Source organism: Sus scrofa, chromosome 10 (genome assembly GCF_054392235.1).
Source record: "Sus scrofa isolate SSC_HxYL_T2T_F1_AM1 chromosome 10, Sscrofa_HxYL_maternal_Yorkshire_Landrace_v2.0, whole genome shotgun sequence".
Lineage (NCBI taxonomy): Eukaryota > Metazoa > Chordata > Mammalia > Artiodactyla > Suidae > Sus > Sus scrofa.
The window spans coordinates 81,332,979-81,357,885 of NC_139392.1; the positions used below are offsets into that span (position 1 = coordinate 81,332,979).

General features: G+C 40.6%; 2 protein-coding genes and 1 long non-coding RNA gene across 3 annotated transcripts in view; all 3 read right to left on the bottom strand.

Moving 5' to 3' along the window:
- Positions 1-24,360, bottom strand: part of PLXDC2 (plexin domain containing 2) — a 416,197-nt gene extending 391,837 nt beyond the window's left edge. Inside the window, exon 1 of the mRNA XM_021064961.2 lies at positions 23,390-24,360. Within this exon, the coding sequence (XP_020920620.2) occupies positions 23,390-23,501 (112 nt within the window). The 5' untranslated portion in view covers positions 23,502-24,360. The remainder of the gene's footprint in view (positions 1-23,389) is intronic.
- LOC146399559 (uncharacterized) lies at positions 4,873-8,117 on the bottom strand. Its single transcript, XR_014818068.1, has 2 exons — positions 5,703-8,117; positions 4,873-5,397 (listed from the first exon to the last, which is right to left on the bottom strand). It is a non-coding gene; the product is annotated as an uncharacterized LOC146399559 (long non-coding RNA).
- Positions 23,390-24,716, bottom strand: LOC146399560 (uncharacterized). Its single transcript, XM_084980434.1, has 2 exons — positions 24,457-24,716; positions 23,390-24,169 (listed from the first exon to the last, which is right to left on the bottom strand). Exons 1-2 carry the CDS (start codon positions 24,694-24,696, stop codon positions 23,756-23,758), a joined length of 654 nt encoding a protein of 217 aa, XP_084836560.1. The 5' UTR covers positions 24,697-24,716; the 3' UTR covers positions 23,390-23,755.
- Between the last annotated feature and the right edge of the window lie 191 nt (positions 24,717-24,907).

Here is a 24,907-nt window from a genome sequence, read left to right on the forward strand (position 1 = left end):
CAGGAATCATTTTGAAAAAACTCTACCACCTGACCTACTCAAAATTTATGAAACCTTAGACTTTTTTTTTTTTTTTTTTTGGTCTTTTGTGTTATTAGGGCCACATCCACAGCTAGGGGTCTAACCGGAGCTACAGCTGCCGGCCCACACCACAGTCACAGCAATGCCAGATCCGAGTGGCATCTGCGACCTACACCACAACCCAGGCAACACCGGATCCTTAACCCACTGAGCGAGGCCAGGGATTGAACCTGCAACTCCATGGTTCCTAGTCGGATTTGTTAACCACTGAGCCACGATGGGAACTCCTGAAATTTTAGACTTTTTGAGGATGTAAATGGCTATTTTTAAGCAAATGGAAGCAGGTAAATAATGGTTCAAACTTTGTTATCATAAAATGCTAGTACACATTTTTCTGTCACCTTAACTTGTGACAGAAAAAGCAAATGGATATACGTCTAAAGTCTCTATTTAGAAGAGTACACTAATCTACATGAATATATATATATAATATTTACCACTAGTTAGAACTTTATATGCCCCAAACTGGGCTCGAAGGATGTTCCATGTTTTATATTTTAATCCTCACAAAGATTTTGAGGTGGGTATTATCACTGCAGTTTTTACAGATGAGAAAACCAAGGAAGTGAGGGTGAAGCCACATAACCAAGATCCCGGAATTAGAAATTCGTGGGACTGGGAATCAAATCCAGACCAGATCTTTCAGGCCCCTGTAACCTGAGTTTAGACCTTTCTACTTTGTTTCTAAGATGACGGTGACAGAGCAGTAATCTTAAGTACTGGGGATGAGAAGCTCTGGTTTAAGTTTAGGCTATCGAGAGTCATAAGAATTCGCTAGACCCCCACAGTCCAGTTCGCCTTTGTCACCACTTTTATGATCAACCAACAGATTGTAAAAATTAGCGGGAGAATATATTAACGTATCCTAGGGTCCCAATTATAAAATGACTGGGAATATAATCCCAAAGAAGTATAATTCCAATGGAGCTATTTGAACAAGCTGTGATTGCACCCGTCTTCACACTTGAACTCCAAAACAGAACAATGATAACGAAACTGTCACCAGTGTTAAATACAACATCTATAAAGCCAAAGTACGTAGTTCATGGTTTAAAAAAAAAGGCTCCTCAAGTAGGGGAAGGCTTTTATATTTTCTAGGGGCATCTGCTTTTTGCTCTCCATTCTAGATATGAAGAATTACTGAAGGAAACGACTAAATTTACAGTGTAAAAAATGCACATGAAAAATAAATACTTTTTTTTGTTGTCTTTTTAGGGCCATACCCGTGGCATATGGAGTTTCCAGGCTAGGGGTCCAATCGGAGCTGTAGCCACTGGCCTGCACCACAGCCACAGCAATGCCAGATCCCAGCTCTATTTGCAACCTACACCACAGCTCACAGCAGTGCCGGATGCTTAACCCACTGAGCGAGGCCAGGGATTGAACCTGCAACCTCATGGTTCCTCTTTTCAACTGCGCCACGGTGGGAACTCCGACAAATACATCTTCACCATTTTTTAAAAAATATCAACCCTTGGAGTTCTCGTCGTGGTGCAGTGGTTGACGAATCCAACTAGGAACCATGAGGTTGCGGGTTCGGTCCCTGCCCTTGCTCAGTGGGTTAATGATCCGGCGTTGCCGTGAGCTGTGGTGAAGGTTGCAGACGCAGCTCGGATCCCACGTTGCTGTGGCTCTGGCATAGGCCGGTGGCTACAGCTCCAATTCGACCCCTAGCCTGGGAACCTCCATATGCCGCGGGAGTGGCCCAAAGAAATAGCAAAAAGACAAAAAGACAAAAAAAAAAAAAAATACCAACCCAAGCAATCAGTACCCTTACAAAATAATAATCTTAACTGGTGTCATAAGTAAACCTTGTTATTGAAAAAGGCTCTCTTGGAACAAAAAATACCTATGCTCCTCAGTAAAAGGTTGTAAAGTAAATGGCATAAGCTATTGGTTTTATAATATAATGTAGTATAAATTAGATAAAGTTCACCTGCTATATTAAATCAAGAAAGTTATAATTTCTTGACTATTATCAAGAACACAAATTTATACATATATTTGGAATAGGTTAGAGGAAAAGCTCAGTAATAATTGCCATAATATTGCCATAGCAGAAAGAAGACCAATTTTGAGCTCTGAAATCACAGCTTTATTCCCCGTCTCACTATCGGCCACCTTAGACAAGTCTGTGCATCTCCTGGACCTTCGATTCCCTTATTGGGGAGATCCATGTTCATAGCAGCATTATTCGCAATAGCTGCAACATGGATGGAGCCCAAATGTCCACCAGTGGATGGATGGATGAGCCAAATGTGAAATGGATGTATCACGGAATAGTGTTCAGTCTTTATTAAAAAGGAAGGGGATTCTGACACTCTACAACATGAATAAGCCCTGAGGACATCATGCCACGGGAAATAAAAGTCACAAAGGGCAGATACAGATACTGTATGAATCCACTTATATGAGGTACTAGGACAGTCAAAATCATAGACATGAAAAGTAGAATGGTCGTTGTTGGGAGATGGGAAATGGGGAGTTACTGAATAATGAGTAAAGTTTTATTTTAACAAGATGAAAAGAGTTATGGAGATGGATGGTGGTGATGGTTGCACATTATAATTGCATTTAATACCACTGAACTGTGCACTTCAAAATGGTTAAGATGATAAATTTTATGTACCTTTTACCACATCTTTAAAATTTGGGGAAAAATACTGACTTGGTGCGAAGATTAAATGAGATATTATACAGTAAAATTCTTTGTAGAGTTAAAGCGCCATATAAGTATGCAATGGCCTGCCCTTTAGTTTGCCTCCCCACTCCCTCTTCTTCTTCTTGAAGTGGAGCTGCCCCTGATCCCAGTCTAACTCCATCTGGCATTGAAAGAAAAGAGCTCATTCCTGAAATGAATCGTGGTTGAGACATGCAGTGTGCCAAGCCCTGAGCTAAGGATCCAGCAATGAACAGTGAACTGGGTCCCTGCCATCTAAAGGCAACAGAGGCAATACGATGTGGAAAAGATAAAAAAACAACTGTTTTAGTGTGAAGGGGGGGTGATTTCAGAGAGTGGCCCCTATCTACTGAGTGCATCACAGGCCATTGTGAAAAGATGCCAAGTGAACTGAAACCGGAATAACAAGAAGGAAACAGGAGGGCCCGCGTGGGAAGCATATCCTGCGTGAGAGGAAGTGAAAAACAAACACTGTAGTTTATGATGGGATCAGATAGATAGGCGGAGCCTGCTCACACAGAGCCTTGCAGGCCATGGGGAAAAGATTGGATGCTCCATTTAATTTGATGGAAAGTCACTGGAAGACTTTAAACAAGGGAGCACCACGATTTCATTCATACCGTACAAAGGGAAGGTTTCATGGAACCTGGCCTCCTGGCCACAGTGTTGTGGTCCCAAGGTGGACAAGGAAGTCCTTTGACAGGACTTTTAAACTCTGAGCTGGGAGTATGTCAGGCTGAGCACTTCCAGAGTGGCTGATGCCTGAAGATGGCACTCACTGTGTGTCCTGCCACGTGGACCAGCCAAACAGAAGCCTGACTGGAAATGCGCAGGCAGGTCCAAGAATGACAGATGGAGAGAGAGAATCTCGGACTGGAAGCCCTGTCCCCAGGGCCGTACCACATTGCTCTTCTTGGGCTCTGCGAGGCTGCTCCCCAAATTCCCTGCTTTGACTAAGCCAGTTCAAGTTAGATTTCTCTTATTTGCTGATAAGAGTCCTCACTTTCTTAAATTAGATGCTATTAGTATGGCTTTTACTATTGCAGTTGTGGGTTATATCCAAAGCTAGTGGTCTTTAAAAAAAGAAGCTAGAGGTCTGCATACATTATTCCTTTAGACTTCCAATACCCTTTGGTGCATTATTGGAAAAAAAAAACAAACTAAGAAACACTTCTCAAAATTGGTTCAAAACCTCCATTAGGGAGACCAACAAGCTGATTTGTCTTAGGGACTTAAATATACTTGATGACAAATTTCAAATGCTGTATTTATTACTATATATTAGAAAACACTACAAAGTTAATATTTAAAATATTAAAAATGTGTGCTATTGTAATTATGTTATATATTAACAAAGCATTATATCATCTATTCTGAACACACAAGCGAGTGTTTCGAGCCTGCAAGTTTTATTAAGAAAACATGTCATAGGTTCACCGAATTACAACTTTTTTTTCCCTTCTTTTTTTTACCAAAATGCAAGTGATAAAAGACTAACTTGTTTTATGCTAGTGACTTTTTACTAATATCTTGTCAGGTTAAATATCAAGAGCCTTATGTGAACAAGAAGTAAACTAAACTAAAAAAAAAAAAAATTGCAAAAAAGTAAAAGGAGACACCTATGTTTCTGATTTACAGTAAAGCATATGACAAAGCCATTTACATAGACAAAAATGATAAATGACTTAACAAGTTCAGTTATAAGCTGATAGATGGATGCACATTTATAATCACATTAGCATTTCTGCATGTTTATGAAACAAAACTCATTAATTTTGCATTCTGTTGTTTTGGCCTTTGCAATGCATTACAAAATTAAAATAGGACAGATAATTTAAGAAAGCACAAAGTTACTGCCTTATGGTCTGTTCATAAATATCATTAAATTATCTGAACCTGACAAGTCACTTTTTCATCTTTTACTTCCTTCTCTACTCATTCACTTCCTCGGCTCCCCTCCCCCACCTCTAAACACACATTCACACAAAATACACACACACACACACACACAGAGCGAAGTCACAGAGCAACGTTCCAATTATTAAGAGAAACAAACTTATAATCTACCCTGAAAGATAATCTACAGCTAAGAAGGTTTTATTGGCTTTAACTTTTGTTCCTGTTTTTAATTTCAGACTTGCGTAAGGCTCATAATTTCTTTATTTTTCACTTTAAGCTGGTCAGGAATGTCTTGCTGGGTAGCATGTTACAGAAGATAACAATCAGTTCTTTTAAAGTCTTCTAACAGTTTGATAAAACAACTAACTCACCTTGAAGGCAATATTGGGAGAAAATAAATACCTCTTTTATAAGAGCTTACCATTTCTTAGTGAGGAGAGCTCCAAAGATTTGATGAAAAAAATGGTTTGATCTTACTTCCTTGAATGCTTAAAAAAAAATTAGAAAACTCATAGTTCACATTATTTACTGAATAACTACTATGTGCCAGGTATTGTTTTAATCACTATAAAAATTCATCTTGAAAACATCTACAAAACTTCATTCCAGCAAGGACAAACAAAGCTCTCTCCTCAGTTTCTTATTTTAATTCCTGGTCTCCCTATAGGTAAAAGAATAATGATGTTATTACTATTACTCCCTTCTCTTTCAGAGTGTGATGTTGAAATGCATGAAAACTACACAAATTATTTTATTTTATTTTATTTATTTTATTTTTTTGTCTTTGTTGTTGTTGTTGTTGTTGCTATTTCTTGGGCCACTCCCGCGGCATATGGAGGTTCCCAGGCTAGGGGTTGAATCGGAGCTGTAGCCGCCGGCCTACGCCAGAGCCACAGCAACTCGGGATCCAAGCCGCGTCTGCAACCTACACCACAGCTCACGGCAACGCCGGATCATTAACCCACTGAGCAAGGGCAGGGACCGAACCCGCAACCTCATGGTTCCTAGTCGGATTCGTTAACCACTGCGCCACGACGGGAACTCCTACACAAATTATTTTAAATGCCCTTTGCTCTAATGCAGTTTATTTCTTTATCATATGACAAACATTTTGTAACCCAGGCTAAACTAATAAAATAAATGAAATGTTCTTTTTTTTTTTTTCCTGCTGCTGCTTCTTAAGATGATATTCTCTTTCCAAAAAAACTTTATTTCAGAGATTTCATAGATCTAATGACTTCAGGTCATATAAATGTGATATCATTCAAGTCTTAGTGAAATGTGTATTGGATGGCATAGCAAAACTCTTAAAATTTTCTTATGAGAGTCAAGCTGCATTTTGGGAGAGCTGTTATCATATTCCCAGAGGCAACACCTGTAACATAGTTTATTGTATTTATAGCACAGTTATATTCTCAATCTGCCTGGCTCTCTACTGACTGCTTCCCCATACAGATAAGCAGGTTCAAATCTCCTGTTCTAGCAAAACCCTCTCTTGCCTCTATGTTCCTCCTTGGCTGCTTCCTCTCCATCAGTTCTTTCCCAGAATTTTTTTTTTTTTTCCAAAGATTGTAGTTTCACTTTCTCCTCTTACCTTCATCACTTATCCTATGTAGTCTGGCCAAATCCAGCCCCCAGTCATCCACCCAAGCCACTCTTACTTAATTCCCAGATGCCTCTCCTTCCTGATTCTAATGAGCTGCTTTGCCTCCAATGGACTGGCCTCTCTCTCCAGCTAACTCCTCCTCGTTCTCCCTCCTGGGTGCCTTCCCCTAAACCCTTCCCAAACCACTTTTCTAGGACACTGACCTTGATCCTCTGCTCTTCTCTGTCTTTTCATGCTTTGTGGCTGGTTTCCACCATCACTTACACATTGAAGATTCAGTATCTCGATCTCATCCAAGAATACCTCCTGGTAGAGTTGGTATTCCTGCTGGAAGCCCCACAAGCATTTCAGTACTCTACGGTCTAAGGCAGCACTCATCCTCCTCCATTCCCCAAAGCACCTGGGGAACCTGGGACTTATGTTGGACTTCTTCCATGATTGGAAGCCTTCATCGCCTTTCATCCTTATTAATTCCGGAGTTTCTAAATCTGATCTGTCTCCAGATCTGCCCCTTCCTATCTGCTCTCCATGTCAACATTAGAGAGACCCTTAGAGGCCCATCTGCGTTTGTCACTCAGCTGGCAAAAATCTGTCATTGGCCACCTGTCACCTTCAGGAAAGAGTTCAACATCCTTCTACGGCAGAGGAGACCTCTCTTAGTCCTTCAACTGTCTCTCCACTGGCAACGGCAGCTACCGAAGAGCATGCTGTTTCCTGCCTCCAGACTCTTCTCTCTGGAATGTATTTCTATATTCTCCACCTTCCTAAGTCTCTGCTCATTTCAAAGCAGGACTGAAACAACTCCTCCAGGAAGCTTTTCCTGACCCTTTAATCTAAATCCCATGGTCCATTTTTTCCAATCCATAGCACATGCACCCTCCAGCCTCCCTCTTTCTCTCACCCACATTTTCTTAGAATTATCTCTTTGCCTTCCTATTTTTAATGGTGCTCTATAACCCCTACCTGGCAAGGACTATATTTTGTATCTCTTTCCAGCACAATGCTTGTTTATTAATGAATAAATAATTCTTCTGGGAACTAAACTTCACCACAAACACCACCTTAAGGGCATATGAGTTTCAGCGTAATTCATAATATATTAAGCCAGTTTCTTCCAATTTATAGGCTAATCCAATTGGATAGTTTGGCTATCTTGAAAAAATATGTTCATTTTTATTATTATACAAGCAAACAATGTAACAGCAGACATGTATTAAAATGGTACCCTAGGCACTAAACCCTATACACACACTGGAGACACTGCACATTAGTTGGATCCTCAAAGCCCACCTACCTCTCTCTGCCCCCCTTTGGCATTCCTGTTCCTCTGCCTCTGTAACCCCTGCACCTTCTCTCTCTATCTCACACACACACACACACACACACACACGCATTCATATTCCCACACACTTAGTTTCTTGTTAATATTCTTGGTCTACCAGGAGCCTGTTTGTCCCGATCTGTTTGAACCTGGACACTCTTATCTCTTGACCACACCTGCTCTACATGAATTTCAAACAGAAAGGCCATGGGTGACCATTGCCGCTCCTTGTAATACTGACACTTCCCAAGACTCATTGCCTAAAAACCAAACATGACTCTCTAAAGCTGACAATCACTGGCACATTCATGTAGGAGATGTGTGTGTAAGGAAAAGGAGTTGTCCCATTGCTCTCAAATAACACCATGAGTGTGTCCACCTCTTCTGCTCATGTTTGCAGGGGTGGCCTTGACACCTGTGTAGTTCTGGGGAGAAATGCTCAATAGGAACTCTACAGGGAACTCTGGATATTTAAGGACTTGAATTCATTTCTTCTTTTGACATTTCTTATATCTTCCATTCACCAACGAAACCTTAGAACAGCTGTCTTGCTTTTTCACATCTATTGCTTACCTTTTCAGATAAATCCTCTAGGACACACAACCATGTTGGCTCTCTTTATAAATAGAAAATCATATTCCAAAAAAAAATTGACTTGTCACCCAAGGGAGCTGTGTACCCTTATATGGTAGTTTATTTATTCCTGGAAGCAAGTATATTAATAAGGTCAAAGAATTATTTTCCTGCTTCAAAGTAGATGACACAGCAGAATTTTATTTCGTGTCCTCAGCCCAGGTCGAAAAAAGAAAACTGTTTCTGGGAGCTTCATCTCATTTTGTGAAACATGAGTTTGCTAAAAATAAATTCTTTGAGTGTTCTTTTAATGTATGTTTTATTGAAATAATGTTTCTTCAAATCCAAAGTCTGCCCTAGGGTACGGCTGAGTGAGCGGGGAGGACTCTGGAAAAGAGCAGTGCTTTGTATTCATGGACCTAGTCATGCAAGTCAAAGCCTGTTGGAGCTGCCTCCGTGGGTCATTTGATGTCCACGTGACTCTCAAAAGCACTCACTGGCCTTAATTCCTCCTAAACCAAATAGTACAACTGCATGTGATTATCACTCCATCAAAAATGGAGTTTTAACTCTGGCAGTTTGAAACATGGATAACTCAGTAATGAATATTATAAGTGAAAAACTCCTTAGTCTGCTCAACATTCTGTGGAGAACTCTTTGGCTCTGCCCTACTATTTTTGCCCTTGTTTACAATCTTCTCGTGCAACATACTGCAGGCACATCTCCTTATATTTCTATGGCAACCACACCAAACTTTCAAAGAACAGAAAATGTTCACTGCAGATAAGTAACTCCGTTCCCATATTACAGACGAAGAAACAGAGGCTCCAGGAGTTCATGTTTTTGCACAAGGTCACTCAACTGGTAAATTGTGAGCCAAGGTTTGGGCCCAAGCCAAGGCTGTCCGGCATCAGAAACTGCGTTTAACAGCCATAAGGTAATCAAATGCTGTGTCTCCCAAAGAGCCTTCCCCCACCCCGACCCTGCCGGCCCAACACACACACACTGGCTCTGCTGCTTCTGTAAGCACTGATTTGTCCCTATCTTACGTTTGTGTTTGTTGTAGCTCTTCCACTAGACTCATGGTATGTGTTTCCGTGTGGCTCACATTCCTTAAGTATAGAAACTATTTCTTATTTTTATCTAAAACAGTGTATTATGAAATTAAATTGACTGAACAAAAAAAATCTTCCAACTAAAATTATTTCATTAGAGGAACAGCTGAACTAATATGAAAATTAGGAGAACAGAACTTTATAAAAGGATTTCAATCATATCATGAAAATGTCATATATTTTAAGCATGCATCACACTTAAATGTGTAACATATGGCAGGCCCCAACTTATAAGAAATGTGAGATAGAATGGCTAGGTTTCCAATTAACCTACACAAGCCTATTTTAGTTCTAATAAAGGCATTGATTTATTCCTCCATGCGTTTTTTAAAAATATTGACTACTTATTGAATAAATGAATAGATGGAGGAATAAGTCAAGGCATTGTAAAATTAGACGTAAAACAGACCTTTGTGGGCTTTTATTCAATAAGTCAGTCAACTAAGTTTATTTATTTTTATTTTTTGTCTTTTTAGGGCTTAACCCACAGCATAATGGGGTCAAATTGGAGCTATAGCTACACGCCACAGCCACAGCGACACCAGATCCAAGCCACGTCTGCGACCTATACCACAGCTCACAGCAATGCCAGATCCTTAACCCACTGAGCAAGGTCAGGGATCAAACCTGTGTCCTCATGGATGCTAGTTAGATTTGTTTCTGCTGAGCCATGACAGGAACTCCATGTCAACCAAGTTTAAATTGAGAAGCTACTATGTGCTGGATGCTATGTCTGAAATGTAATTTCACTATTTTTGTTTTCTTTTTATATTTTTAATAGTCTGGAAAATCCCAATAAAGACATATTAAGAAAATAAAATGAATAAGCACTGGCTATGGAGCAACTATTTTCTGCTTAATTTTTTTGTTTTTGTTTTTGTTTTTTTTGTCTCCTAATTCTGGGTACAGATTAATAGCCTGACAATATCTATGATGTCTCATCCACTGAAGAGTTAAGGCTTTCTCCTTTCAACTGCCTGGAATGTTTATCTACATCCAAAAGAAAAATAAAATCAGAGGAACTGCAGGGAAAATGAAAGGAAGACACCAAATTAAACATGAAGAAAGATGAGAAGAATAAGACTCAACCAAAAAATTTAATTTGTAAAATGAGAAGGGGACAAAAAATTACTTAAGAAAACCAGCAGGGAAAAAATCTGTTGCAGTCACAACTTTTGAATCATCTGATAAATCTCCTCTGATACCTGAGCACTGAATTATTTTAACGGTTACTGGGATGGCAATACCAAATGTACTTATACAAACATTTCATTTACCAGACATTTATTGAGTACCTTCTATATTCTAAACACCATGAAAAGTGCTAAGAAAGCAAAAAAGTAAAACAAATATTGTTCTTACCCTCACAGAGTGTACAATTTAGTGAGAGCAGCCTGCAATCAAATAATTGTTCAAATAAAAATAGAGTTGAAAATTTTGATACATTTATCAAGTACTTACCAAGACTCTCTTAGTGGCAAATAATATATCTCAACTCAAAACTGAAATTTTCTGGTTTATGCTATCAGGAAGTCGAAGACTGCCTATACATGGTTTCAGATGCATCTTCCCAATGCAGCAACACCTAGAATATTTTTTTAAAAGATCCTCTCTTTTCTAGAATGCGTAAATAACATATAGGGAAGGGTTAATTGCCTGAGGTTCAAGATGAAGGGTTTTTATGAGTTCCCACCTTTGGGACACAGCTGAACTGTCTGAGGAAGTAGGACATATGATAAAAGGCCCAGGTGAACAACACAGGGTCAGAGAGGGCATTCCTAAATGACGGTGAGGTGCTGTTTCCAAAAGGCTGCACATTTCCAAATAATGAGAAGGCACTCTTACCAGAAAAAGAGGGTAAGAGATACTTGGCAGATAAAACTATCAAGTGTTCACTCCATAAAATTTGCATGGAATATAGGAGGAACTTTGGAGAATGTTTCTAGAAAAGCAATAAATAGAAAAACAAGGGTGAGAAAAATGTGTTTGGAGAACTCCGTAAATGCAAGTTGTTGAGAACATGAAAGATGCTAAATGAAATCAATGGAAACTTCAGCAAGTTAGTCACGTTCAAGACCTTCTGGGTACAAATTAATGACTTAACAAAGAATATGATGTGTATAATATTAAGAAATCTTTTAGAATCTTTTTTTGAAAAAAATGTTTAAAAGGCTGCCCAGTAATTTGTAAATAGAAGTCTTATAAGTATCTAGTCTCAGCTTGCATCTTTAGCTTGGAAATACTTGGAAGGCTATTGATGCAAATTTCATGGTTCAATCTCTAATTCCTATTTCATTCATTGTTTATCCATATATATTTTCAAACAATGGAATTCTCTCCATAGAAACAAATGAACCACCTTCAACATTTTAACAGATAATTTAATATTCTGGATTATAAATTGCTAAAATATCCCTTTCTCTGTGCTTCCTGGCTTTAAGTGACTTAATCATTCCTAAACCATCATTTGTAAATGAATTCTCAGTTTCCCAAATGCACATTACAAATTCCTTTACCCTGAAGTCACTCAATCTCTGGTTTGTTTTATACATTTCAATCATGGATATTTAAATCCAATACATCATGTTCAATTATGATTTAGAAATTCTTCCCAAAGAAAGATGTAGAAACAAAATGCAAACAAAACTCTTAGCCTGAGTGATAAATCTGAACAAATATAGTACCACCATACAAGGAGAACTCTTAACAAGATTCCTTTATTCTACAAATTTTCAGAGGGCTTCCTATACTTGGAGCTAGTGATGTGAGATGATCAGTCACATGGGGCCTCGCTTTGGTGGCTCACAGTCAAGTGCAGGCATGACTTCTCACTCTTGAGGTGAAGTGATATGATCAGGATGCCCAGAGTGCACTTGCGGAGGCACTCGTCTACAGACTTGGAGCTGGCAGAGAAACACTGAGAAATGGTTCAGGCATGCTGAAACTCAAGATGAAGCTGAGACCTGCAGGACACGTAGCCAAGAAGAGAACGAAAGGGTGCTCCAAGAAGAGGGAAGGCCATGTGCAGCTTCATGAGGACAGAGTGTGTGGGAAACTTGGGAGAGTGGAGGGAGGAAGTGATGGATTTGAACCTAGAGGTAAAAGGATCAGGTTATTGAGGGGTTTGGCCTCTGGTGGCCAAGACTTAGGCACATAGGAAGGCATTTTCAACAGAGAGGTAATGCAGTCAGATTTACACTCCAGAAAGCTCTTTCAGGCTGTGGAATAAAGGCTGGAGTCCAGCAGGATGTTGTTGGAGGGAAGGTGGAAAGCTACTGAAATGAACTAGGCCAGAAAGGATGGTGCCTGCTGGAGCCAGGATAAAGGAACTGCGGATAGGGAGGGAAAGGCAGTCTCAAGTCAAACATCACTGCTTGCTTTTAGGGTAATCAGCTTCTCATTGGTTGTGCCTATTTTACAAACCGCTCTTCTAAAAACAGCTTGACAAAACTGAGATTGCACAAATCTGGCTTCCTGCATAAAGCTGTTTTGCAATGTCCAGACAATGAGACTATCATCTGCAGGATGACTTTGAATCATGCTTGTTTTTAAAAAATCTGAAATGAACAACAGATGTTAAAAAGATAATGAAGGCTAAATAACAAAGAAATAAAACAGCCTGCCCGGCTTGTCCATTCACTCCTGATTAAAAAATATCCAGATCAGTATGCATGAGCTCAGAGCAATGGCCAGTCATAAACTGTGCTGAGATGGAGGTGAAATTAGGTTTTGCAAATCAAGCAAGTTATAAACCTCTAATTTATAAAAGCCTACAGTTTAAATAAAATCATAAAACTATTACCTCTAACTGGTAACAAGCTGTAAAGTATACTCTCTTTCGATGTAAATCTGCCATGGAATTGATTATTAGTTAGCTAAACAGCAATCATTAAGGAGAATCCTAAATCTACACGATGTTACAATTCTCATCAGAGAGGATTCTTAAGAAGCAGCAAACTTGAAGTCTTGCTTGGAACTGCTATGCTGGTCCAGAAGATAAGTTACTCAAATGACACTGTAAAAATGTCATTTTCATGTATTCTTTGCCTGGTGACCACCTCTCATACATAGTAGTTCCTAAGAAGTTAGGAATTCACTTTTTTTTTTTCCTTAATTGAGTTGTTCATTTTAATTAACCTATGGTTTCTCCTTGTTATTTCCTAAGAAACAATTAGATGTATAGTTAGTCTCATGGTGTGATCAAGAAAACAGCCCTAGCCCTCAATCTAAGGACATTGGTTCAACTAAAAAAGGTCACTCGCCTAATAACGGCTATTAACAATCTGCTACAAAGCGCAGTGGTACTTGTTCTGGCTTTTAGCTGTTGTGGAAAAAAACCTAACATTGTCTCCAAGGTGTTTCGAAATGGAAATCTTTACCAAATGACCCTGAGATGTAATGTGACTTCAATCAAAAGTTCAACAGTTTCTAGTGAAACCTGAAAAGTTTATTGTAAGATAGATATGGAAAAGCAAAGAGCCTTCTAGAAGAGCAAAGACACTTCTGGAGATCAAGAACAGGGGGACAGCTTTGTCCCATCAGACACAAAGATGAAAGTAATTACGACAATGTAATAGCCGCAGAGGGATAATTATCAAGGCCCCACTTGCCTTTATCTTTGAAGTTTTTATCTTGGAAGATCTACTTGGGCTTATCCCAGATTTTATCTCTTAGAGCAGAACATTCACACGGCCGATAACCCATGGAGTCTACCTCTAAAACAGAAGTCCCACATATGAACACAGAGAGATGTGTGCAAGGATATACACAGCATGAGTGTTCCAAACACCACAGCTGGGCGAGGGAAGTTAAGAGGTGCAAACTTCCAGTTACCAAATAAATGAGTCAGTGTGGGGAATATAGTCAATAATTATGTAACAGGGCGGGGAATTGAGTCAATAATAGCATAACGTCTTTGCAGGGTGACAAAGGTGATTAAAAGGTACAAACTTCCAGAATAAGATAAATAAGTACTAAGGATGTAATATGACATGGTACATATACAGCTGTATGTTATATATGAAAATTCTTAAGAAAGTAAGTCTTGCATTATTTTATTTATTTTTTTGGTCTTTTTGTCTTTTAGGGCTGCTCCTGTGGCATATGGAGGTTCCCAGGCTAGGGGTCCAATCAGAACTGTAGCTGCCAGCCTACACCACAGCAACTCAGGATCTGAGCCACATCTGCGACCTCCACCACAGTTCAGTTCACGGCAACGCCGGATCCTTAACTCACTGAGCCAGGCCAGGGATTGAATCCGTGTCCTCATGGCTGCTAGTCGGGTTTGCTAACTGCTGACTCACAAAGGGAACTCCAAGTCTTGCATTCTTTTCACAGGGAAAAAAAGTTTTTGCCTTTCATTTTGTATCTGTATGAGATGATGGATGTTCACTAAACTTTTTGTGGTAAACATTTCATGTTGTAAGTCAGTCAGATCATTATGCTGTACAGCTTATATTTACACTGTGCTATATGTCAGTTATATCTCAATAAAACTAGAAGAAAAATAACATGCTACTACTCCATTAAAAAAAGTACTTGTTTTTTTGTTCATGGAAGATTGGATAAACCAGTTGTGGAAAAATAACTGGAAGACCGGATAAATCAATTTTGGGATAAATTGACTGTGGGAAAATTAGGACCAAGGCAATTACACGTAATATATGTGTACAAAACAACCAGTAACAATGTATACTCGGTCAAAATTATTTCATAACATATTTATGAATATTTTGCAAGTTTTGCCATATTGACAAATGTTACTACAATATCTGGTTGAGAAAATATTTTATACATACTTCATGTCAAACTAAAAGCTTTCATAAAATCTATTTAATTTGAGTAAAAGAAAGAAGCATTTAGAAAACTATGTGGAATTCAAATTGTAAAAATTTAAAATTCAAATTACAAATCAAAACATAAAAATATACATGATGATAGATATACAACACCTTAGGGTGTTAAGTCAGCATATGAAAATAAAACATACAACAACATATTTTTAATATAGCAAGAAGGCTTTCAAACTAAAATGTGAAGTGGCATTTTTTTTTAATCTTATAAGCCAAATTTATTTTTATAAGAAATTCAGAGTTTTCAAATGGGTGTTAAAATATTCAATAAACTTTCCTTGTGTGAAAAAAACTCAAATGACCCTCTCTACGCCCACTCCAAACAAACAAGAATCCAAGAACAAAAATGCAGAGTGATAGGTCTTTCAGTTCAATTTCGCTTCTTAGAATACAGAAAACTGTATATAATTAAAGTTAAAATTCCAAAAAATAAATTCAAAATATGTACATTTTAAATATGTAAATTAGCAGTTAGTGATAAAAATATAACATCTCCCAAGGTGACCTTCAAGCCAACAGTCCAGCCTGAACTGTCTACTAAAAGGGCTAAATGACCAAAAAAAAAAAAAAAAAAAAAAATTAGATGTATATTACCAGGAAGTATATAAATACTAAAAAGTTGGAATTCCCATCCTGGTGCAGTGGAAACAAAGCCAAGAACCATGAGGTTGCAGGTTTGATCCCTGGCCTTGCTCGGTGGGTTAAGGATCCTGCATTGCTGTGGCTGTGGTGTAGGCTGGCTGCTGTAGCTCTGGTTCAACCCCTAGCCTGGGAACCTCCGTATGTCCTTAAAAAAAAAAAAACAAAAAACTAAAAAGTCAAAATAGTTATATCAAATATACTTCAATAATAAATACATTAAATAGCTAATATCAGATGATATAATTCTTGAAAAAATTATGTGTATGTAGCACTGTAGTTACTTTTAGATATAAAACTATAGGAAAAATCATTAAGATTTTCTTGATCCTTCAAGAGAGGATTCATTTAAATAACCGGAAGCCATGTGCACTGAAAATATAAGTTAATCTATCAACAATTCATATACCCTTTTTAATGAATATTTTGCAATGCAGATTACATTGATCTTTATAGATCCTTTTTACTGTATTGAAGGAAATGGATAACACAAGGAGAAAGGGAAGCCACAAACAACAGAAGTCAGATACAACCTTGGGCTTGCTCCCAGCTATGCCTGCAGTAAGGTCAATGGACTCTTTTAACCAAACAAATAAACAACATTATACCCATTTTCCACTGGGTCTGTGAAACACAGTCTAAGTCTGCATCTTAGAGAGAATTATGCAAATAGGTATGTACTACATGTATAGTAGATTCAACATGAGCTATACCCTAAATGCACCTGCAGGACTACTTTACATCTTGAAAATCATTATTATTTATGAATTTCACATTCTACAATGATAAGCTCTGTCTATCAAACTTCCCTTTTAGGGTTTAGGTAAATAAATATTTTATTGGATGTTCAGATTACAGTGTCTTAGGAAAAAAAAAAAACTGGGAGCTACTGCTACAAACAGATACATATAAACATAGAAGGATATTACTACTATCTAAAAAACAGCATTGCAGGTTGAATGTTCCATATTCCAACTGGACCAAAGAATACATTACCCTAATCTAAATAAACCAGGGTGCATTTGCCAAGCAGCAAGCTTAGAAAGAATTTATTGGTTTTATGTGGACTTCTCCTATCACTGAACACTCCAAGGAATATGCAGAAAATTGACTTTTAAATATTCTGATTCTTATGCAGTTTATCCACAGGGCAAATTCTCATTAGTCTCTCTAGTCTCATTGCCTCAAACAGCAAAGCATGTTACTGAGAGGATAAGGCCTTGAGCAACATGTATTCTAGAGAAAATTTCCAATTAATGAGTGAAAATAATAGGTGGGAGGAAAAAGAGGAAGTAAGTCCTAAGATTCCTGAAAAGTAAAATAGAAGTCGTCCTGCATCCTTGCCTTTACGACCCCCTCTTGACAAAATCACAGGCCACTCTCTGCTATAATGCCTGAAGCAGAAACGCTGAGGACAGCTGATTTTAATTTGGAAGGGACAGGCAAGTCACTAGTGCTTAGATGTGTTTGGATGGCCTCTGGAGGAAGGGATTAAAAGTTTGTATTTCAAGGAAGGTCACAGTTTCTGACCCCACGTTCAGATCTACAATCTTTAACAGCCTATCCTAATTCCAAACAGGCTGCCAACAAGACTTCTAATTCTCTTTCAATACTCAGATCTGTATCATCACTCCATAGCTCACCACTTTTTTTTTTTTAATCAAAGAAGATAAAAGAAAAACCAAGCACAGATAGGAAACAGGTATAGGTTTAAAGTCTGGTTACAATACAATGTAGAATATGTTCTATTCTGTTCTTTGCTCAGACTATTCTGTTAATTTGGCCAGGCAAGACATGACACAATAAATAGCGGGAGAAACTGTCTTAGTAAAAGCATCATTACTTAGTCTGTCATTCTGCAGCAACTTCCTCATTTGAACAGAATCATTGTCTGGGGAAGAATGAGGGAAGACATCCTGTGTGAGCCTCGGGGACGAAGAAAGACTTCTCAGAGTGGAATCCTGTACAGAGATCATTAATGCTCTGAGAAATATGTGCTCAGAATAAAGGCAAAGGACTGGAATTAGTCAGATGAAAAGAAAGCAGAAAGCAACTTTGTAGTATACAACCTGGTGTATTATGGTGATTTCTTTTTATTGACTTATTTCCCATCACTAAAACAAATACAGGACAAGATTTGCAGGGAGAAAAGCTAGACAAAGATAAATGAGAGTAGGAAGGACACGAGGAAGACCCAAGGAAACAAACCAGGGCACACAATGGAAGCCAGAGGTTTCTAAGCTTTTTGGAGGCAGGCCCACAAACGGTGTTCTGAGTTTTCGAGAAACCCCGTTTGAAAAAAGGAATGTTTCTGGCCACGATTCCCAATGTCCAGAAGATACAAGCAAGTCAGAGAAGAGAAACCACTATATCTGTTATTAAGACACAAGAGTTTCTCTCTCTTTCTCTCTCACCTAAGGCACATGCAGAGGACACCACCCCACCACCTGCCCTCAGGACAGCCACTGTGACACATTTCAGGAGACTAGGTTTTTAAAGCCACTTTCGGTGTAGGTTAATGGCATGAGACCTACGCACAGTTCAGTTCAAAAGTAATTTCATAAATAACTAAATTTACTTAACAGTGCTCAGTTCCACTGAACATGGAGCACCAGTACTACATATATATAATGTACACATAACATATATATACATACTATATACACATGCTGTACTTTATGGTATTAGAGCAAGCAAATGAGTGAAAACACAGTCAGAAACCAGTAGAGTAGAATGACAGAATAAACTTCCTGAAAGTTCTATTAACCGAAGATTTAAGGTAAATATCATCAACCAGACCATGATGACAGACCTCTGGATTCTATTCTCTCATTTTAAACTACTGTTCTGTGAAGCCTGTCTGTAGAGTCATTTCCATCTTACTGAAGGAAAAAGTCATAAATAGAGCAAAAAGTATAAAAATCTCCCAAGGTGACATTCAAGTCAACAATCCAGCCTGAACTGTTAATTCCAGTCTGTTCAGTCCGTTCGACAACTTTTTATTGCATGACTGTGTGGTAGAAGCCACAGGGGATTCAGAAGTGAATGACAGCAGAGCCTGAACTAAGAATGTGGGATATGATCTAAGAGAATATATGAAAAAAATAAAATAAAATGAAAAAGATGCAGACATGAGAAAGGGAAGAAAGAAAAATAAACAAAAAACCCCCTAAAACTCCCATAATATCAAGCAGAGTCAGAGAAGCGCCCTCTAAAAGGTCTAGAGAGCTCTCTGCGGGTTCTAAAACACATCCTTTTGTAAGTTGCATCCCTGGAGATAAGCCTGTAAGAAAAAGCAGATGGGTTAGGGAAGGAAGAGCAGGAGGAATGGCATGGAGGTGGTGACACATGGTACCCCCGGAACCTTAAGGAGCTTCGTCTGGCTAGAGTGTTAAGGTTAGAGGGTCAAAAACACTCAGGGGAGGGGGAGGGGGGAAAGTGGTGGAGGCCACGCAGCAATGGTCTTCCATGTGGGGAAACAGCTTGAGACTTTAGACCCCATGACCCCAGCTGATCAATCCATTCAACCTCACAAACATACTGGATCTGCACTAGGAGATAACTCTTAGGGGAAAAAAAAAAAAAAACTGAGGAAAAAACTACTGGAAAATAATCCATAATATCTACATTTCTGCATGAAAGTATCTGATTCTTGCAGAGAAGAAACCTGTGCGGAGAAAATTAGTATCTCTATTCCCAAGTTTTATTCAAGCAGATTCTCCTTGATAAGAACCTGTTTCTCAAGATCGAACGTAAGAAATGCACAAATTGTCCAAATTATAATAATTCTAAATCTGTCCACAGACATCAGTGAACTTCAAACCTTATTTCTGACAGGAATGTTCTAGATCAATCACATTTATGTCTCAGTCCAAACTTTCCCAACCTCACGCTTCAACTTCTATCCTCTAAAGGAAAAAGACTCTCAGATTTCATACTTACAGTCAAGAGTAAATATTTGTATGCAATCAAGTCAATAAAAAACTTATGCAGTTGAGTCATCAATAAAAAAAATCTATGATTTGTCCAATAATCTGATTCATGTCTACTTTATAGACAATATTCACTTAGATTAACCCTCTGTTGGAGTTTCCATTGTGGTGCAGCGGAAACAAGTCTGACTAGTATTCATGAGGTTGCAAGTTTGATCCCTGGCCTTGCTCAGTGGGTTGAAGGTAGGAGTTGCCGTGACCTATGGTGTAGGTCGCAGACGTGGCTCAGATCCCATGTTTCTATGGCTATGGTGTAGGCCAGCAGCTGCAGCTACAATTCACCCCCTAGCCTGGGAACTTCCACATGCCATGAGTACAGCCCTAAAAAGACAGAAAAGAAAAAAAAATTAAAATTAAATAAATGAGCCCTCTGTTATAACCTTTTTTTTTGGTGCTCCAGGTTTGTCTGCAAATAGAAAATTTATACTATTGACAGTGGGTCTCAATAGATATTCTCATAGTAAACCCCACAAATTAGTAATATTTCAAACTAAAGTTTTTTTTTTTAATTCCAATGAAAGCAGAAAATAGGAAAATATTCAACTAGAGAAAAGACTAAAATAAACTACTTGTCTCTAGAACACAGCAATATTAGAAAGTTTTAAAAGTGAAAATACCTTGGAGTCTAAACTATTTTTGCTCTCTATAGTGGGAATGAACTACTTTGTTGCCTTAAATAACATTTAAGAGCAATAGTCGGGCTAAAATATAACTACATATTTTTAGGCCTTTTTTGCTGATTTAAATTTTTAGAATTCTTTAAGATATTAGTGCATCTTTTTCCTTTGACATTATTATGAAACTCTTTTTTTCAATCAGTTTAGGATATAAGGATGAATCATACCAACAGAGAGATGATTTGAGATTTACAGGATTTAACATTATTCTGAGCTTATTTTTCTCCAAATATTGGTTGAGATATTACTATTTAGAATGGGCAAAAACTTTTCATATACACACAGAATACATTCAATTCTAAAAATAAGTTCATTACATAATAATGAACTTTTAATCATAAAAGAGATATTTTAAAACTATATTCTTGGGAATTCCACAATAATTTGTTAATAATCACTGATGATGATGCAAAAGAGAGTATTTGGATTTTTCCACTGTACTTATTATACCACAAGAATGTATTCAAAATCTAAGTCATGTAGGAAATGCTAAATAAAGGTTAAATGAATAAGTATTTAGTTAATTTCAATGAAAGCGGGAACTATGATAAAGCCTCATCATTTCAAATTGCCACTCATTTATAAATGGGAAGTTGAACTATCAAAAAATATTTGCACATAGAAAAACAAAATATTGAGGATCATTAATCCGAGATTTGGGAAAGAATCAGAAAGAAATTAGCAGTCTCTCTGCCCTCTGGTGGCAACAAAGGCAAGTGCAGCATTTCTAAAGTAATGCATAAATAAAATGTCCCTGTTATGAAATCAGATTTTTTCCCATGCCAAAATGTCTGTAATAAAAATCCTGATTGCTACATGCCAAATTCCAGGACTGTTGGATTTTTAAAAAATTTTCCATATTGAACTTTTAGTTAGACTATTTTACAAAGGAGACAATATTCTTCTTCCATTTCATTGCTACAGTCTGTATATTACAGCAGGCTAACCATTTATTTCCAAGATTACTTCATAAAACTAATGCATACTGATGTCCAAGAAAGAAGCTACTTCAGTTTGTAATAAATCTCAAAAAAATTGCCTAGAAATTGAAAACTCTTCCTTTTTCAGTCAATCCTATAACTACATGGGCTTCTAGAACAGTTTTCTACCAGAAATACTGGTTTATAATACCTGTGGATTTATGTTGAATAATTAATGTATTTAATATTCCCCAAAGTACAGGCTTTCAACCATCGGAATGGTATGGATTCTATCCTCAATTTGAGAACTTAGAAGAGTAAATTTATTTTATATATTTTTTAGTAACATACTAATGAAAAAAGTTCAGAATAAAACATTTGCTGACTTTTTTCTTCACTGTAGATGTACTGTTTATCTCCAGTGCCAAATAAGTTTTCAAATAAATAACTTGGGATGCATTTTGTTACACACACCTCTCTACCTCCTTTGGGATGAAGTAAATTGCTTTCTTTAAGCATTTATGTCGTGAATATGCCCACGAAAACTGCTACTTCACTTTTTTAAATAAATGTGCTGCTCCCTAGATGAACAGAAGTCTTATTTTTTCAAAACTAATGAAATGTATCAGACAAGCAAATAGTAGGTATGATCTGTAGATAAATAATACCCATTCAAAAACAACCTACGTCCATTTATGCGGAACAATTACAATGACAAAGACAAATCAACATCCAGGAAATCTGTGTTTTATTCACAGCTTTAAAAGTGTTGTCACCATGTTCCCCCGACCCCCAACAAACGCACCCCTCCAATCACAAATTGGGGCGCAGAGTCGGAACCCGTGCTTTGTAAGAACTTACACCAGGGATAGACACAGCGTTGTGGCTGCCTTGGCTTGGTAAAAATTCCTTCAAGGACTTCCTTCAGGATTCACCTCACCTGGAACCCCCAGGTGCTCTCCCTAGCCTCCCAGCTGCGACTGTCAGCTCTGACATTTGGGGATGGCTGTACCTTCCGAGGCATCACTCACCACGTCCCCTCCTCTGAATTACAAAACAAAACCTTGATTATTCTAATCAGTAAGTTTGTATTTCCTTTTTCTTCTCCCTCCAAGGGTTCGTGCTCATTCACTTCCTCTCGAAGTCTGAGGGGCAGAAATGGGGTGCAGGCACCCGAGCACAGGAAGGCAGCAGAGCCAGGGCTCAGCAGCGCTGCGCGGGGAGGAGCCAGCGGGCCCCGGGCCCAGGGCGGCGTGGCGGGCTGCGCGCTCGACCCCTGGGGTCGCGGCTCCGGGCTGGACGCGCACCTGGCTGGAGCAGCAACTCGAGCAGGAGGTGCTGCCACCGGGAATAGGCGGAGGCCAGGGCCACAGGGAAGAACCCCCTGCACGTTCAGGCAGTCTTCGAAGACGACCGGCAGAGGACAATGGGGCCAGGGGCTGGTCTCCAGAGACGCGCCCACCCCACCTCTCTCCCTCCTCGGCGCTCCGCCGCACCCACCCCGCCCCACTTTCAGCGGCTGCCCTGCAAGGAGGGAGCAGAGGTGGGGATTGCCCGGGGGAGGAAGGTGCGGCCACTGGGAATTTTCTCCAGCAGAGGGGAGCCCTGCAATCACCGGTTGCCACACCAAAGCCCCCACCCACTGCCCCCATCACGCACTCGCTCCGTTTATCCTGGCAGCAGGGAAGGGGGAGGAGCCGGAGAGGACACAGCCCAGGATGCCAGCTCCTAGGCGAGGTACCCAGGGAAGGTTTGCTCTTCCACAGTCCTCTCTGGACGCGTTGGGGGAGTCACTACCACCCCCTGCAGCTCAGGCGAAGCAAGCCCGAAATCCTTAGGAAAACCCCCAGACCCTATCACCCAACTCATTCAGCCAACCTTCTTTTCCCCAGATGATGACGAGCCCAAGTTTACTCGAAATGCAATTGCAATAACTTTGCCAAGGGCATATAGATGAAGTGAGGGTAGGCTGAGAATGGGTGCCAGAGAGGTCTCCAGCTGGGCAGAAAAGCAACAAGCGAAAGTGCATCTTACCGTGGACTTGGTTTCCAGGCGTCCCTGCAGCGAACTGAAACCGGTCCATTAAAAAGTGGCAAAGTAACACAACTCCTGCAGCTGCCAGGTCGGCTCGCGGGAACCTCGCCATGCCGCCGCCGCGACCTCCCTCCCCCTCCCCGCCAGTCCTTCTCGGGCGCCCGGGGCTCCGGGGCTCCGGTTGGGAATGAGGACCGCGGGGCCGAACGCTGCGGACCGGTCCCGGCAGGACGCAGAGGCCTTTGTAAAATTCGCTCAGACTTCACGCCCGGGAGCCAAGAAGAGAAAAAAGGAAGTGCGAGGCGAGCGCAGTCTTCTCCGGACCTCCAGGTCTCTCTTCACAACTTGCCACAACACTCACAGCCCTCACTCCAGACACAGACTAGCAACTGCGGAGGCGAAAGGCCACTTGCAGCCGGAGCTGGCAAACTCTCCGCTCCGCACGGGCAGCGCCACCCCGGTGCCCGCTGACGGTGACTTCCGAGCCGCGGCGATGCGCTCCACTGGGTTCAAAACAGATCTAATTCCACAGTCAGCTAGGGTGCCTCCTCCAAATCCGAGAGGGCTTTCGGAACTTTCCCCAGTCTTGGGATGGCCCCGCGGAAGATTCGGGTTTGCGGGAAGGGGGTTACTGTGGGCTGGCGAAACCCCTCCGACAAGTTTTTCTTCTTTTCTTCGCCCGATGCAGGGCGTGCGTCCTCGCTCGCAGCCGGAGGGATGGGCAGCCCCTGGGAAGGCTCGAGCTGCAGCAGTCTGAGGTCCGGAGGCAGGAAAAATGTACTGGAGGGGAGAAAAGGGGGTGAGGGTGAAGAAGAAAGAAATGAGGAGGAAAAAGTCAGGCTGAAACCTATTGGGAGAGGGTTCCTCCCGGCTAAGGAGGAGGTGGTCCCAAGCACCGCAGAGCCCGGGAGTTTGGTGGCGGAGGAGGCGCCGCCGCCGCCGCGCTCCCCCGCGCTCCTGCTCCACACTTTGGGGAGGGAAGGCAGCTCGCAATTTGCCAGATCCGCCGCGGCACCCTCCTCCCTCCTCCCTCCTCCCTCCCCCTCGCTCCTCCAGGCGTCTCCCACCTTCCTTCCCGAAACCGGCAGCTCGCACCGACCTGTCCAATGGCTGCACTTTCCTCGGGGCTGGCAAAGGAGTCGCCGAGAGATTAAACCGGGGGAGCGAAGCAGGGGGGAGTGAGAGGGCAACTCCAGCTCGCCGTGCCCGGGGCAGCCGGCGGCCTGGAGCGCCAGCAGAGAAGGCGAAAAGGCGAACACGGAGGGCGGGGAGCGCCGGACTGCACCTCTGCGCCGCCCGGGCGCCATCCCTGCACCGGGCTCGCACCCCCTGCAGCCCGGCCAGCGGCGCCTGCAAGCCCCTGGCCCTGGGCCGCCCGCACGCCCGCCTGCGGGGAATCGCGGCCCAGCAGTGGACCCTGCAGCGGACCCAGCGGGCGCCCGGCGCCAGTGGGGGCTTCCTGGGCGCTAAAGGGTTAATTCCAGTACGCCATTCCCGGGAGGATGTGTGTGGCGGGGG

Bases quoted from the DNA above. Each gene is read 5' to 3' on its own strand.
- LOC146399560 (XM_084980434.1), bottom strand. From the start codon at position 24,696: ATGGCGCCCGGGCGGCGCAGAGGTGCAGTCCGGCGCTCCCCGCCCTCC. The intron at 24,170-24,456 runs GTGGGAGACGCC...TCTCCCCTCCAG, and splicing joins TGCCGGTTTCGGGAAGGAAG to TACATTTTTCCTGCCTCCGG.